The sequence below is a fragment of the Dendropsophus ebraccatus genome, chromosome 1, assembly GCF_027789765.1.
Source record: "Dendropsophus ebraccatus isolate aDenEbr1 chromosome 1, aDenEbr1.pat, whole genome shotgun sequence".
Taxonomy (NCBI): domain Eukaryota; kingdom Metazoa; phylum Chordata; class Amphibia; order Anura; family Hylidae; genus Dendropsophus; species Dendropsophus ebraccatus.
Genome location: NC_091454.1, coordinates 111,754,912 through 111,772,061, shown reverse-complemented (window position 1 = coordinate 111,772,061; position 17,150 = coordinate 111,754,912). Strand labels below are relative to the sequence as shown.

At 41.9% G+C, this 17,150-nt stretch overlaps 1 protein-coding gene across 3 annotated transcripts in view; it reads left to right on the top strand.

The window, feature by feature from the left end:
* Positions 1-17,150, top strand: part of MOV10L1 (Mov10 like RNA helicase 1) — an 84,670-nt gene that overhangs the window by 4,039 nt on the left and 63,481 nt on the right. For 2 of the 3 annotated variants that reach the window (XM_069976880.1, XM_069976871.1), the window contains exons 1-3: positions 11,562-11,670; positions 15,887-16,046; positions 16,319-16,431. In XM_069976880.1, the coding sequence (XP_069832981.1) occupies positions 11,635-11,670; positions 15,887-16,046; positions 16,319-16,431 (309 nt within the window). In that variant the 5' untranslated portion in view covers positions 11,562-11,634. Of the gene's footprint in view, positions 1-969; positions 1,155-11,561; positions 11,671-15,886; positions 16,047-16,318; positions 16,432-17,150 lie in introns of those variants that run through there. The other variant, XM_069976888.1, reaches the window with a different exon arrangement.

Below are 17,150 nucleotides of genomic sequence, written 5' to 3'. Positions count from 1 at the left end.
CGCTCGCAGAATGATACGCTTTAAAAGATGCTCCAGTCGGACGCAGTGCTTCCTGCTGCCACCTTTGTCAGGACCTGTCCAGAGCAGGAGAGCTTTTCTATGGAGATTGGCATCTGCTCTAGACACTTCTGTAACAGATAGGGGACACTGTGTCAGACTGGAAAGAATAAACCACTTCCTGCAATACATACAGCAGCTGATAAGTGATGGAAGAATTTTTTTTTTAAACAGGAGTAATTTACAAGTCTGTACAAATTTCTGGCACCAGTTGATTTAAAATTTTATTTTCTCCAGCCTTACTCTTGCCCTCTGCGTTCACACTACATATATTTCAGTCAGTATTGTGGTCCTCATATTGCAACCAAAACCAGGAGTGGATTAAAAACACAGAAAGGATCTGTTCACACAATGTTGAAATTGAGTGGATGGCCGCCATTTAATGGCAAATATTTGATGTTATTTTAAAACAACGGCTGTTGTATTGAAATAATGGCAGTTATTTACCGTTATATGACGGCCATCCACTCAATTTCAACATTGTGTGGACAGATCCTTTCTGTGTTTTCAATCCACTCCTGGTTTTGGTTGCAATATGAGGACAGCAATACTGACTGAAATATACATAGTGTGAACATAGCATAATGGTGCGTTCATACCTACAGGATCTGCAGCTGATTTTCTGCAGCAGATTTCATTTAAATAACTGAACACAGCATCAAATCTGCTGCAGATCTGCTGCAGATCCTGTAGGTGTGAACGCACACTTAGGGTACAAACCCACACCGTATACGCAGCAGATACACAACAAATACGCACCAGATTTGATGCTGTGTTCAGTTATTTAGATCTAATCTGCTGCGTATTTGCTGCGTATCGCAGCAGTAAATACGCTGCGTATACGGTGTGTGGGTTTATACCCTTAAATTCTTTGTCTTGCCACTAACTTATTGTATGTTTTTCTCTAAGCAGATTATGAGGCTATAAAGGATACTGAAGGAGTAATTACTCGCTTTTGCAATGATTATGGAATGATAAATGACCAGATCTATTTTACACCTGATATTGTGATTGGCCGAGAACCTCTAAGTGTTGGACAAAAAGTAACAGTTTCCTATGAGGAGGACAAGACATCTGGAGGCTGGAAAGCAATAACGGTAATCTATAGTCATTATGTAACCTCTAAGTGTTGGACAAAAAGTAACAGTTTCCTATGAGGAGGACAAGACATCTGGAGGCTGGAAAGCAATAACGGTAATCTATAGTCATTATGTAGGCTCAGCACTCACTGTGTGTGCTTGCTCACTGTGCTTGCTGACAAGTGGTTGAAAATAAGTGGAGTTTAAAAAAGGAGTTGAAAGAAGGAGTTACAAGTTCTGGTAAGTGCTAAATCTCTTTCTTTTTCACTGTTTTTGTTGCACTGAGGATGATGGCTAGCAGGATGGAAGGATTCATTCAGTGCGCAGTCTGCTGCATGTACGCACAACTGGAGCAGGTGTTCCAGGGTGAGTACCGCTGTGACAGATGTGAGCATGTTGCCCATCTAGAAGCTCGAGTTAGAGATCTGGAGAAGCATATTGCAACACTGAGAGAACTTGGCCACCTTGAGAGGGAACTTCGGCTCACTGAGCAGGAAGTTAGTGGGTTAGAGATGGAGGGTGGTGATATAGATCAGGAGGCCCAAGTAAGTAGCTGGGTTAATGTAGTTAGAGGGACCAGTAAGGGATCCAAGAAAAGGAAGGCCACTTCTCCTACTATATGCCCAAGCAAAATTGCCAAGTTAGGTGATGATGCAAGGGCATCCGTGTCAGAAATGGCAGCTCTAGTGGAACCTGTTCTCCCTAACAGCCGGGGGAACAGTCCAACTAGTAGTGGGCGGGATGGTATTGTAGGTAGGCCTAGACAGCTAGTGGTTGTAGGGGATTCTATAATCAGGAAGACGGATAGAATAATTTGTCGCCAAGACCGCCTCAACCGAATGGTTTGCTGTCTCCCTGGTGCCAGGGTTCGGCATGTGGTGGAAAGGGTGGATAAATTACTTGGGGGGGCTGGGGATGACCCAGCTGTCGTGGTCCATGTGGGAACCAATGACAGGATACAAGGTAGGTGGAGGTCTATTAAAAATAATTTTAGAGAACTAGGTGCTAAGTTGAAGGGAAGGACCTCCAAGGTGGTATTCTCTGGAATACTGCCTGTGCCATGCGCATCGCAGGAAAGACAGCGGGAGCTTAGGGAGTTAAATGCATGGCTCAAGTCATGGTGTAGAGGAGAAGGGTTTGGGTTTTTAGAGCACTGGGCTGACTTTTCATTGGGGTACAATCTGTTTTCCGCAGATAATTTGCACCTTAATGGAAGGGGGTCCGCTGTGCTGGGGGAGAGAATCCTAGAAGGGGTGGAGGGGTTTTTAAACTAGGGATGTGGAGGGAGGACAATGTAGTATTTAATGTAGTGGCAGATAGGTTAAAGAGGGGACAGAACAATGAGGAGGGAGGAGAAGGGTCCTGTGGGGGGAGGATAAGAGCAGTGGATAGGGAGATCCATATGTTGCGGATGAACAGTGGGGATGATTGTAGCCACAGCACAGTAATAAATCCCATTTCTTATAATGAAGCGGTTAAACTCGATGGTAATATAAAGTGTATGGTTACTAATGCCAGAAGTCTAGCCAGCAAGATGGGGGAGCTAGAGGCCTTGGTTCTGGAGGAGTCCATTGATGTGGTTGGTGTGACTGAGACATGGCTGGACTCCTCACATGACTGGGCTGTCAATATTCAGGGATTTACGTTGTTCAGAAGGGACCGGGTGGGCAGAAGGGGAGGAGGAGTATGTCTGTATGTCAGAAATGATATTAAAGTGAGTGTAATAGATGCAATAGTGGGAGATGACTGTGATGATGTGGAAGCATTGTGGGTAGAACTACAGAAGGAGGAAAAGAGGGAAAAAATTATTCTTGGTGTAATCTATAGACCCCCCAACATTACTGAGGAGGTAGATGGCCAGTTGAATAGACAAATAGAGCGGGCTGCCCGGGAGGGAACAGTAGTGATAATGGGGGACCTCAACTACCCAGATATAGATTGGGGTCACGGTTCAGCTAAAACCACAAAGGGGAGGGAATTTCTTAACCTCCTGCAGGATAATTTTCTGGGCCAGTTTGTGGAGGAGCCAACTAGAAGTGATGCCTTGTTGGATCTGGTTATTTCTAACAACGCTGAGCTGGTTGGGGATGTCACTGTCCATGAACACCTGGGTAATAGTGACCACAATATAGTGACTTTTAGCTTAAAGTGTAGAAAAGAAAAGCATGTTGGGAGGGCAAAAACTCTTAATTTTAAAAGGGCCAATTTTCCTGGGTTAAGGGCAGAACTTCAGGGCATAGACTGGGAGCGGCTGCTGTCACATACGGATACAGCTAATAAATGGGAAATCTTCAAATCCACATTAAATAACTGTACTGCCAAATATATTCCTATGGGTAACAAATATAAACGGTTAAAATCCAATCCCACATGGCTTACAACCGAGGTTAGAAGGGCTATAAATGAGAAAAAAGGGGCATTCAAAAAATATAAATCAGAGGGGTCAGCTGTAGCATTTAAACATTACAAAGAAGTCAACAAAACCTGTAAAAATGTAATAAAAGCAGCAAAAATTCACAATGAAAGGCAGGTAGCTATAGATAGCAAAAGAAACCCCAAAAAATTCTTCAAATATATTAATGCAAAAAAACCAAGGTCAGAGCATGTAGGACCCCTAAATAATGGCGACGGGGAATTAATAACTGGGGATCAAGAGAAAGCTGAGTTACTTAATGGGTTCTTCAGTTCTGTATATACAAAAGAGGATGGAGCTGTGGTGGGTGGGGCCAGTACTGAGGTGGGTGGGGCCAGTGCTGCTAACACATGTAATGTACTGAACTGGTTTACTATAGATATGGTCCAAGATAAATTAAACAAACTCAATGTAACCAAAGCTCCAGGGCCTGATGGATTGCACCCCAGAGTTCTTAGGGAACTCAGTTCTGTAATTTCACTTCCCTTGTATGAAATATTCCGTGATTCTTTGCTTACTGGTATTGTGCCGAGGGACTGGCGTAAGGCAAATGTAGTGCCGATCTTCAAAAAGGGCTCTCGAACTTCCCCAGGTAACTATAGACCCGTAAGCTTAACGTCCATTGTGGGGAAACTATTTGAGGGGCTTATAAGGGACTACATCCAGGAATATGTGGTGGCTAATAGTATTATAAGTGATAACCAGCATGGTTTTACTAAGGACAGAAGCTGTCAAACCAACCTAATATGTTTCTATGAAGAGGTAAGTAGAAGCCTGGATGGCGGCGCGGCTGTGGATATAGTGTACCTGGATTTTGCAAAAGCGTTTGACACAGTTCCTCATGGACGTCTGATGGGTAAGTTAAAGTCTATTGGTTTGGAAAATTTAATGTGTAACTGGATTGAAAACTGGCTTAATAATCGTACCCAGAGAGTGGTGGTCAATGATTCCTACTCCGAATGGTCCCCGGTAATAAGTGGTGTACCCCAAGGGTCAGTACTGGGCCCTCTTCTGTTTAACTTGTTTATTAATGATATTGAGAATGGAATTAACAGCAATGTTTCTATCTTTGCAGATGACACCAAGCTTTGTAGTACAGTACAGTCTATGGAGGATGTGCAGATGTTACAGGATGACTTAGACACACTGAGTGTTTGGGCGTCCACTTGGCAAATGAGGTTCAATGTGGATAAATGTAAAGTTATGCACCTGGGTACTAATAACCCACATGCATCATATGTCCTGGGGGGAGTTATTCTGGGAGAGTCACTGATGGAGAAGGATCTGGGTGTACTTGTAGATAATAGACTACAGAACAGCACACAATGTCAGTCAGCTGCTTCTAAGGCCAGCAGGATATTGTCATGCATTAAAACAGGCATGGACTCTCGGGACAGGGAAATAATATTACCGCTTTATAAAGCTTTGGTGCGGCCTCATCTGGAGTATGCCGTCCAGTTTTGGAACCCGATTCATAAAAAGGATGTTCTAGAGCTGGAGAGGGTACAAAGACGGGCAACTAAACTAATAAGGGGAATGGAGCATCTTAGTTATGAGGAGAGATTAAAAGAATTACATTTGTTTAGTCTGGAGAAGAGACGTTTAAGGGGAGATATGATTAACTTATTTAAATATATAAATGGCCCCTACAAGAGATATGGGGAAAAGATGTTCCAGGTAAAACCCCCTCAAAGGACAAGAGGCCACTGCCTCCGCCTGGAGAAAAAAAGGTTCAATCTCCGGAGGCGACAAGCCTTCTTTACCATGAGAACTGTGAATCTGTGGAACAGTCTACCACAGGATCTGGTCACAGCAAAAACAGTAGAGGGCTTCAAAACCGGCCTAGACAAGTTCTTAGAGCAAAATAATATAAATGCATATGTATAGAACCTATCACCCCTCCCCCTTCCCTGTATCCATCCCCTCCTTGGTTGAACTTGATGGACATGTGTCTTTTTTCAACCGTATTAACTATGTAACTATGTAACTGCTTTCTAGACCTAGTAAGTATTCTGTGAAGTGAAGTAAATGAAGTAAACCAAGAGAAGCTCAAATCTGTCAACATTGAGGTAATATTGTCAGAGGGCTGGGGGGGGATTTGCTCATTTATACACTAATTCTAATGGCTAACATATGCACTGAAAACTAAACCTGAATACAAATAGACTAGAGATAAACGAAGTTCGAGCATGCTCGAGTCGATCCGAACCCGAACTTTCGCCATTTGATTTGGGTGGCTGCTGAACTTGGATAAAGCCCTAAGGCTATGTGGAAAACATGGATATAGTCATTGGCTGTATCCATGTTTTCCAGACAACCTTAGAGCTTTATCCAAGTTCAGCAGCCCCAGCTAATCAAATGCCGATCGTTCGGGTTCAGATGGACTCAAGCATGCTCGAGGTTCGCTCATCTCTAAAATGGGCCTATAGAGGGCTATGGGAGTAAAAAGACCACAAAATAGGGGGAAAAAATCAGAACATACTGCACTTTTAAATCGTCCAAAACTGGAAAAGTCTTTTTTTTTTCCCTTTTTTTTTTTTTAATCACACACAACCCTTATTTTTCCCTTATGAGGATATTTTTTTGCAGAACCAATTGACCTCCGTATTAACACCTTTCATTTTACCATGAAATGTATAGGGTAAAATAGAAAAAAAAAACCCTGCAACTTCAACGTCACTGGGTCAGTACAATTATAGTCATACCATATTTCCTGACTGGCTGACCGCCGGGAGGCCTCGAAGCAAGCAGGAGCGTGGAACAGGTAATGTATGCTCTGGGGCCACGGGGGTTTAGCGGCGCTGAGTTTAACATACATCGGGATGACAATCCTGCTGCGAGTATGTCAGCCCATTGAAATGCATGGGCAAGTATCCAGAGCGGATTCTGCCTGGAGTATAAAATCTTATTAGCGGAATGGGTGCTTATTTTGCAGTTTTTTGTTTGCATATGATATGTAATATGCAACACAGATGTCATATTATTTCATGTTGATGTTGTTTGTATACTATTGACATATGAATGTGTTGTTTGCTTTGTATTGTTAAATACTTAACAATAAACAGATTAAACATAATATATTTGGGTGGGCAGTGAAATCTAAACATTATGGGGAGATTTATGAAAGGGTGTAAATATACACCTGGTGATAACTGCCCACAGCAACCAGAAAGCAGGTATATTTTTCTAATCCTAAATAAATGCTTTAAGGTACACAGAGGATTCACAGAGGATTTCACATTGCACATATCACAGCAGATCCCCTTTGGCAATTGAGTTCTTCGAATGCATTTCCGTCTGCTACTTCGGTCCCGAGTCGCTGACTCGATCAGCCAATCACTGTGATTGGCTGAGTGGACTGGCAGTGTACCTGAACATAAAGAAGCAGACTGGAGCCACCAGAGGAAAAGGAGTGGGGAAGCATGATGTCTTTATTATTTTTACTGACAAGGCATCAAAGTGTTTAAAGAAAGTTGCCAATTAGAGATGAGCGAACCCCGAGCATGCTCGAGTTCACCCGAACCCGATTGTTCGGCATTTAATTAGCGGTGGCTGCTGAAGTTGGATAAAGCCCTAAGGCTATGTGGAAAACATGGATATAGTCAATGATTATATCCATGTTTTCCAGACAACCTTAGAGCTTTATCCAACTCCAGCAGCCACCGCTAATCAGATGCCAAACCATCGGGTTCGGATGAACTCAAGCATGCTCTAGGTTCGCTCATCTCTATTGCTAATACATTTTCACATTGGAATGTGCAATGTAAATTCTCTGTGAACATGTTACATGTGAATCCACCCTTATTGGGACTGGGGTTCAAACAAGCTGCAATGCAGTTTCTAACAAGTTGTTCAGTAGAGATGAGCGAACCTTGAGCATGCTTGAGTTCATCCGAACCCGATTGTTCGGCATTTGATTAGCGGTGGCTGCTGAAGTTGTATAAAGCTCTAAGGTTGTCTGGAAAACATGGGTACAGGCAATGACTATATCCACATTTTCCACATAGCCTTAGGGCTTTATCCAACTTCAGCAGCCACCGCTAATCAAATGCCGCACGCTTGGGTTCGGATGAACTCGAGCATGCTCGAGCTTTGCTAATCTCTATTGTTCAGTAAAATAACATGCCAGACTAGTAGTAATTTGTACTGATCAGAAACGTTCTCCAGTGGGGATTTCATGCATGATAAGGCTAATTGTATAAGTGTAAAAATAGACATGTTGTTTCCCTTCTTCAGCATGAGTGTAGTAATGTCACTATAAAAGATTAGACCTTAGATTTACAATGGCTATTAAACTGTAGCTTTAGCTTAGAAACACTTAGCTGGAAACCTACCTAATGCTCATAAAATCTGGGCACATGACTAGCATTTGTTTATATCTACTTGATTGCTGATGAGGAGGAAATGGGATTGCTGCAGGCTTAAATTACAGTATGGTACTTTAATCTGGAGGATTGCAGGCCCCAGTCCAGCTCCACTACTGAATAAATGAGGTCTTTGTATAAACAACTTGTCAGAAAATGAGGGCAAGTTTGTTGTGCACTCAGGCAATGAGAGGCCTGCCTGCTGGGGAGGAGATCAGTACAACAGCACTGAGTGTGTTCTTTCAGTCTTATAGTGAGATCTGCAAAATGTGCAACTATATAAAGACTTCAACACCAACTTTAACCCTATAGTTGGAAGTGTAGTTTCTCACAAGCTGTTCCATTAGGTAGGGAGATCACACACCAATGACTGTGGTGTGGAATGCCTGTACTTTTGTTATAAACTGATGTCTTTTTTTTAGACTAGAGTCATAAGTAGGTTGAGGATTACAGTGTGACTGTGCACCTCTTTTCTGGCAGATCTCTTTCAGATTTACCAAAACTAAATGCACATAAAAGAAAAGTGATTTATGATAGCTTCCCTTATGTTAGCATCTCCCCTAATTACCCCCACCAATTGATAGCCTCCCCATGTTAGGCATCTCACCTACTATCCCCTCAAGTACATAGTGTCCCCCCGTGGTAGGCATCCCCCATGGTTGTGCTTAAAAAAACAAACATAAAAAGCCATACTGACCTGGCTTTCCAATCTCCCACCCTGTTTCTCCTGCATCTCACTGCTGTGCAAGCACACAAGTGAGGTCTCTGAGGGAGAAAGAGGCTTTTTTGTGGCCAGAGGCACAGTGCTGCCTGCAGCCTTAAGAGTGGTTGGCAGGATGGGGTGCCAGTGGATCCTTATGCTCCATTTACACAGACAGATTTTTCTGACAGATCTTTGAAGCCAAAGCCAGGGACAGACTATAAACAGAGAATGGGTTATAAAGGAAAGCTTGAGATTTCTCCTCTTTTCAAATCCATTCTTGGCTTTGGCTTCCAAAATCTGTCAGATAAATCTTTGTGTAAACACACAACTACCCTGTCAATCAAAGCGTGAGACACTTGCAGCACCTGGGATGCCTGCCTGGAATTGCTGCAAATGATGCAGGCTCGGGAGGCCCTGCACATTGGAGCATGCCACTGGGCCCATTGATTGCTGAGCCCAGTAGCAGTGGCATGGTCTGCCCTCACTGCCTTAAATGAAAAGATGAGAATGCAATTCCTTTGTGTCAAAAATGTGGTTTGATTTGTATTTTCTATTTGATACCATTTCCTGCAGTTATTTTATTTTGTTAAATTCTTAGGCAACCTTTAAGTTTCAGGGTATAAACACACACACCGTATACGCAGCGTATTTACTGCTGCGATATGCAGCAAATACGCAACAAATACGAAGCAGATTACATATAAATAACTGAACACAGCATCAAATCTGCTGCGGATCTGCTGCGTATACGGTGTGTGTGTTTGTACCTTCAATGTCAATTTCACCCTGTGGTTTCCCCCAAGAATGTCAATCTAGTATCACTGTAATTGTGCTGACCCACATAAAAGCTGGGTGTGTGTGGTGGATTTCTGACATTTTTCCAATGGAAATTGCATTTATACTTGGAAAAATTGCATATTGTCTTCACAAGCCCAGATTTACTACTGTAAATATATACTACTGTAAGTTGACAGAATTTTGGCACAGTTTTGCTAAAAAACAAAACAAAAACATCTTTTGACCATGTTCACACATAGTATTTTGGTCAGTCTTTTTTTTTTTTTTTTTTTTTTTTTTTTTTTTTTAAATCCAAAACTGAGCAAATCTTTCCTTTTATAATTTTACCTTGTCAGTTCCACTCCAAATGGAGTTTGGTTCAAAAAAGACTGACCAAATGTCTGGCGGAAATACTGAAACTCGCAGCGTCAAATCTGGAATGCGGTACGTGTGAAGGCACCCTAAATCCAAGTTTATATGTAGAACTTTTTTTTTTTTTTAATTAGTGTTTTTTTCCTGTTCTCCATCCTACTGTCAGCTATAAAATAATCCAGAAAAATTTTTCTTTTCAGTCTCACCAGTAGGTCTAAAACTAAGCTGAGACTTCTTCTGTCTGTTGTAATGATCAAAGTAGGGCCCTAATTTAACCTTAAAAAATGCTGTGTGAAGTAAATATAACAGTGGAAGGTGACACCAGCAGAAGACAATAGCAGCTCCACGTGGAATGATCTCTTCAGAGGTCACGGAGCACACTCAGTAATGTTTCACAAAAAGGGTATGTGCACACTACGGAATCCCGACGGAAAACCTTGTTCATTCTGTGGACGGAGGGATGTGCGTAGCCGCCACGCCAGAGTCCGCAACGGGTTTTCAGTTGGAATTCCGTAGTGTGCAAGTACCCTTATTCCAAGGGGACATACTCAGCTGAGGCAATATGGTAGCCCCCATAACAATGTACAAAAAAGTTATTAAAAAGAAAAAAACAGTAAGACTCATCCACACTGAGGGTATGTGCACACTGAGTAATTTAGACGGAAAGTCCGTCGCGTAATCCGTCCCGCCAATATCCGTCTCCACCCGTGTCATAGACTCCATTCTATCCACGGGCGGATTCCTTCCTTCGTCCAAAGAATGATCAAGTTCATTTTTTGGACAGAGGAAGGAATCCGCCTGTGCATAGAATGGAGTCTATGACACGGGTGGAGACGGATATTGGTGGGCGCGAGGGACGGATTACCCGACTGACTTTGTGTCTAAATTACTCAGTGTGCACATACCCTTAAAGGGGTTATCCAGCGCTACAAAAACGTGGCCACACTCTTGTCTTCAGTTTGGGCGGGGTTTTGCAGCTCAGTTCCATTGAAGTGAATGGAACTTAATTGCAAATCGCACCTGAACTGGAGACCAGATTTGTGTTGTCTCTGAAAGAAAGTGGCCATGTTTTTGTAGCGCTAGATAATCCCTTTAAACAGAGTCTCTGTCATAGAGGCTGTTGTAAATTAGTGGCAAGAACCACAACAGTCCCATTAGACTTTGTTAAAATGACGGACACAAACAGAACACCTGATGGACCCTTTTAAAGTGAGTGGGGTCTGTATCCGCTAGTGCAGCAGTTCGAACGTCTCTACGGGTATGTGCACAGTGCTGAAAAGTGACTGAAACTGTGTTGCGCAATCCGCGGCTCGTGGACTGCGGCGGGCGTGCTTGTCTCCGCCCGGGTCATAGACTCCATTCTATGCACGGGTGGATTCCTTCCATCGTCCAAAGAATGAACTGGATCACCCACTGCAGTCCGCGAGCGGTGGATTACGTGACAGAGTTTCTGTCACTTTTCGGCAGTGTGCACATACCTTAATGTGGACCTTAACAGTAACATTTTGCAGTAATTTCGGAGACTGTGACAAAAATAACACAAAATTACCACACAAAAAAGTTATATTTGAAAGAAAGTCTACTATGCCCCCCATTTCTCCCTCAATGGTTGCCAAGATTGTACAGCTATTGGGAGATAACTGGGGGCATTTTGAACACATATGTGAAAACCCAGTCCAAGATAAGTAACTTTGTTAGAAGACAAGGTTGGATTCTGGGTGGGGCGTGTCTAGAATGTTTTTGTACCCTAGGAGGAGGTGATTCTAAACAGCTTGTAGGTAGGAACATAGCTGATGAACATACTCAGAAGAGCTGCTAACCCTGTGCCTGCTTTTTAATCTATGTCCTTGTTTTTCGGGCTTATTAAATATGGAAACCGACCTGTTTTATTGGTACTATAATCAGGTGAGCTGTTTTACTTGTTTGTATTCCATGGACTTAGATACTAAATAATGCTATTTGATGTTATAATGCACTTCCTCCATTATTTGATCCTCTCCTTTTCTCTAAATGTGTATGCATGTGCTGTAGAAAAACAGGTCCAGTTCACACAGCTGCAATTCACAACCACTTTAACACTAAATAGCATGCAAAAAATTTACAATTTAGTCTTTTTTTTTTTCACTAGATTTTTGAGAATTCATCAAAATCATTTGTTTTCTAGATCCAGCCAAAAATGTTTGTAAAAGTATACATATTGGCCCAGATTTATGAAGCTGCCTGAAACCCACACTGGGATTAGTTGATGTGGGTAAAAAAAACATCCTATGCAATCTTTCAAACTTTGCATACTTTTTTTTTATTCCTTTCCTGTATGAAGCCTGTTAAATATCCAAGGACCTGTAAACAGACACAATTTGTCTACCTGCACAAATACTGTATATGCATAGATATGTTAAGACTGATTGAGATGGAAAGTTTTTGTGGTGTTCAACTTTAAAAAAAAAAAAAAAAAAAAAAAAAAGGAAAATGCTGAGCAATTGAGGCTACAGAAACAGGCATTTTGTCTACATGTTTTCGTAACCACATTCACACATCGATAGCACAGTCTGAACCCGCAGCTTTGGGCAATAGCCATCGGCAAGCCGTCCATATTTGCACAAACCCCTTTATTCAAGAAAGGGGATCAGTGCTGCAAATGCAGGCCACCATTATTTTATGTGCCACACATCCTGGCCCAACATGGACCCATAACATGTGCAGGTTTGTGTATAGGGCAATACAAATCAATAGGTTATTATTGCAGGTTCATTACATAACAGCAAATTCTCATGTTTTTCCCTGCATTTTGAAGAGACACTACCATAAATATTATATATATATATATATATATATATATATATATATATATATATATATATATATAATTTATTTATTTATTTTTAACTATATGTGATATTCATTTTTAATACACTTTTTAAACAATTTATTTTTTTATTTATATTTTTTTGTTGCATGTGTAAATCAGAAGCTGGGGAAATGACATCCAGTCTCATACCAATTGTGCAACCAAACTAAGTTGCAGTCACACTTGTATTGAAGTCAGTAGGGGCAAAGTCATGATCTACTTGCGACCAAAAAAATCCTTCTGTGACATGCATGCACACGCTCACACGTTTACTGTATGTGTGAATAAATATGTATGTGTGTGCTGCCTGTGTAAGAGTGTGGGCACTATGGTGTAACATTCATGTTTGTGAGGGTGTGACTGGGCCTGCAAGGGAAGGGGCAGTTGTGTAGGACTGGTATCCACCTCAGTGAATACACTGAAAGGCTATGCTCAGTCACTGTTGAAATTTAATGGCAAATAATTGCTGTTATTTTAACGGCCCCTATTTGCCGTAAATGGCGGCCATCCACTTAGTTTCAGCAGTGTGTGAACATAGCCTTTCTGTGTTTTCAATCCACTCCTGGTCTTGGTTGATAAATACTGTGTGGGAAGATAGCCTCAGATACAGTTTAGGCTAGTATCTGAGGCTTTCTGCAAGTAGAGAAATGTTCTGTTTATTTAGCAAAAAAAAAAATTGAGATGTGAATTGGACAGAGCCTATAATGACGGGACAATTTCCATTTTTTGCGTTTTTGTTTTTTTTCCTCCTTGCCTTCTAAGGCCCCATTCACACGTCCGTGTCAGTTTTTACTGTCAGGAAATCCTGATCAGGAGGCCTCAAATGTCATCAGGAAAGTATCAGAATTTCCTGACCGTAATCCATTTTTTACCATCAGGAAAAGCCTTTAGGATTTCCTGATCAGAAAAAAAGGGATTTCAGTATGGTCTAGTATGCCAACATACATCACAAGTACCCACATGGCTCCTCATGTGCCGTGCCACCACGTCCCCCTCATGCCATATGTCATCCTCTTTATCAGTTGCAGAGCTACAACTCCCTTTATGACCTGTCCGCAGGACATGTTGGGAGTTGTATTTCTGCAATCTAGATGGTCACAGATGGCAAAACTACAACTCCCATCATGCCCTGCTGACAGGTAATGATGGGAGATGTAGTTCTGCAACCTGGATGGCCACGGGTTGCAGAACTACAACTCCCATCATTGACTGTTGGCAGGGAATGATGGGAGTTGTAGTTTGCCATCTGCAACCATCCAGGTTGCAGAAATACAACTCCCATCATGCCCTGCTGATAGGATTGATAGGAGTTGTAGTTCTGCAACCCATGACCATCCCTGTGGCAGAACTACATCTTCCATCATTACCTGTCTGCAGAGTATGATGGGAGTTGTAGTTTTGCCATCTGTGACCATCCAGATTGCAGAAATACAACTCCCAGGTGAGGGGTCCCGTCAGGCGGCGGCATCACCAGGCCGGCCCCAGGGGGGGTTGTGGTATGGATGAGGCGGCATCACCAGGCCGGCCCCGGGGGGCTGCGTGTGAGGAGTCCTGTCAGGCGGCATCACCAGACGGGGGCGGCTGTGGAGTCCCAGCAGCCGATCGGTGCAGGAGGATGGGGAGGAGGACTGGTCCAGTGAGTTTCGGGGGGGGGGGGGGGTGCTCTCCCAGGCCATCTGGAGTGCCAGACGCTTTCCTGATGTGCATCAGGAAAGTGCCCGGGGCTCTGGCGCTCCCATCAACAGGGGGATGTAAGGGCTTGTTTTTTTCAGAAACAGGTGTACTTTGTAATAGCGCCTTTCAATCTACCATAAAATTTATGACGACACCCCCAAAATATCATTTATGTGGGGAAGTTGGGGTAAAAAATACAATTCTGCAAATTTTGAGGGCCTCCGTGTTTACGAAATGAACTTTTAAAGTAAAACTGACATGATATATTTATTCTATAGGTCAGTCTGAATACAGCGATATACATGTTTGTATAGCTTTTCTAATGTTTTTCTAACTGGAAAACTTTTTTTTTTTTTTTTTTTTTTTTTGCAAATAGGTATGATTAAAATGGCTCTATTGTGACTTCTATAGTTCTTTTATTTTTTCACCTACCGGGCAGTATGGGATGTAATTTTTTGCACCATGATCTCTAGATTTTATTAGTATCTTATTTGTGTAGATGGGACATATTGACCACTTTTTAAAAAAATGTTTTCTTATGTAAAATGAAATAGATCAGACGCTTACGCGTGCTGCTGTATATAATATGTTTATTTTAGTCCCTAGGGGACTTAAACATTTTTATGTAAGGTTACTGACACTTATCAATGCAATGCCATAGCATAGCATTGATCAAATGTTATCTGCGATCGTTACATAGAGTATGCCACAGGCAGACGCTATATAACGATCACCAAGCTGACTGCCGGGAAGAAGGTCTCCGGAAGTCAGTCAAAACAATCAGGATCCCCGCTGTCACACTGCGGTAGTTCCGATCGGACAGTGACAAGAGTTATTGGTGGGAGGCCGCATGATTGCGGCAGCCGTCTTTACCAGTGGGGACCTGGCTTCTAATAGCAGCCAGTTCCCACGGTCTATGAAGTCAGCTCAGCCCTGAGCTCACTTTAGCCGGACCCACTGGCGTAACAGTACGTCATGGGTCCTTAAGTGACAGGCTCCCATAACGTACCGGTTCGTTGTGGGTCCTTAAGGGGGTTAAAAAAAATGTGTTTAGTTTTTTGCCATATTGCTAAGCCCTAGTGTAAACCCCTTCTCATTTTTAATTCGGCTCTTGGATTTAGAAGTCTTTTGCTATAACTAAATCTCTTATTTCATTGCTAGCCTGAAAACTAATAACACAGATATATTTCCTTCTTATTTAAATCACATTGTTTTGGCCCCTCTGCTGCCACCTCTATTTTTGTCAAGAACTGTTTAAAGCAGGAGAGGTTTTTTTATGGGGATTTGCTACTGCTCTGGATGGTTCTTTACATGGTTAGAGGTGGCAGCAGAGAGCATTATGTCGTGCTGGAAAGAAAACTCCACTTCCTGCGGGACCAACAACAGCTGAGCAGTATTAAAAGGTTTGACTTGAAAATGTTTTTCTCCTGTGCACCCCTTTGACTTAAAACAGCACATTTTTTGCTGCTTTACATACATGCATACATACATACATGTATCTAGTACCCATCTGATTTTACCAACTTTGCTTCATTGTACAACCCCTTTAAGAGTCCTGCCCAGACAACCCTTTAACCAAGGACGGTGTTCATCTTTCAGGTACAGTGCATCTCTGGCAAGTGGGAAAAGAATACTCCTGAAAATCACAATGCATTGGACCTTGACATAAGAGTTTTAATTGGCACTGTTACATTTTGCAATAAAGATGGAGGAGAAATTAATCAAACAACAGCTTTTTCGATGTGTGATGTGTGCGAAGGTAATTCATTCCCCATTGTTTCTACTATGCTAAGTAAAATTGGGCAAGTAAATAATTTATTATTTATATGTTAATATGAGCGCTGCAGAATCTGTTGGCACAATACTACTACCACCACCGTACTAGTACTACTTGTATTACTACTACTCGTACAATGAAAATGATAGTGGTTTCCCATTAAAAAACTGCCTTGTCAATTAAACATGTCATCTAATAAACTATGCGCATACCATATATATGTGTGTGTGTTCTGTTCTATTTTATTTTTTTAGGCTATATCCCCTACAAAGGAGACTGGGTAAAAGCAGAGTATTTCATCAATCCATCTACATGGAACAGTGAAGCAATTTCAGTAAAGCCTCTGAGATGTAAACGAGTAGATCAGGTATATGCTGCAGTGTTTCATTCCCATTTTTTTAATTATTCATTCCAAATAGTAATGCTGTTTTTCAGCAGTGCCATTTGAAGAAGCAGACCTGCATGGTAGATTTGCAATGAAATATACGAATAGTGTCTTAAAAGTTTTCATTAGGGGGGATGTGGCTACCCTTTGGATAGGCCATGAATTGTTCTAGGCTGGAAAACCCCTTTAAGACTGTCATGGCTCTGTTCACAGCATCGACATTGCTTCCAATACAGCATAAACCATTGGGGCAGTGCCAGACCTACAGTATATAACATCTAACTGTCTAACTATTTACTGTATGATACTGCTATGTTTAGGGAATAGTTGTTGAAATCTTGTGAAAATTACAGATTAGTGATACTATTGGTAATAGTGATTGCTGTGTATAAATATACTTTGTGCAGTAACTGTCTGCTATGTATAAAGGCTGACCTCTAGTGTCACAATTCAGATTCTGCATCCAGTACTAATTTTTACACTGAGACAAAATTGTTGTATTTTGAGGCTCCTCAGTGGAGCACAGGACCAAGTTCAATCAGATTTTCTGCATGTAGGCAAGAAACTGTTATCCACTATCGGGACACAATAATCTTAAAAAGGATGAATATATGAAATGCAAAGTGTAGTACAAAGTGACGGAGGCCACCTGACTGCTACTACCGATGATTACGGTAGGGCACTCTGTCTCCCTCTCTACC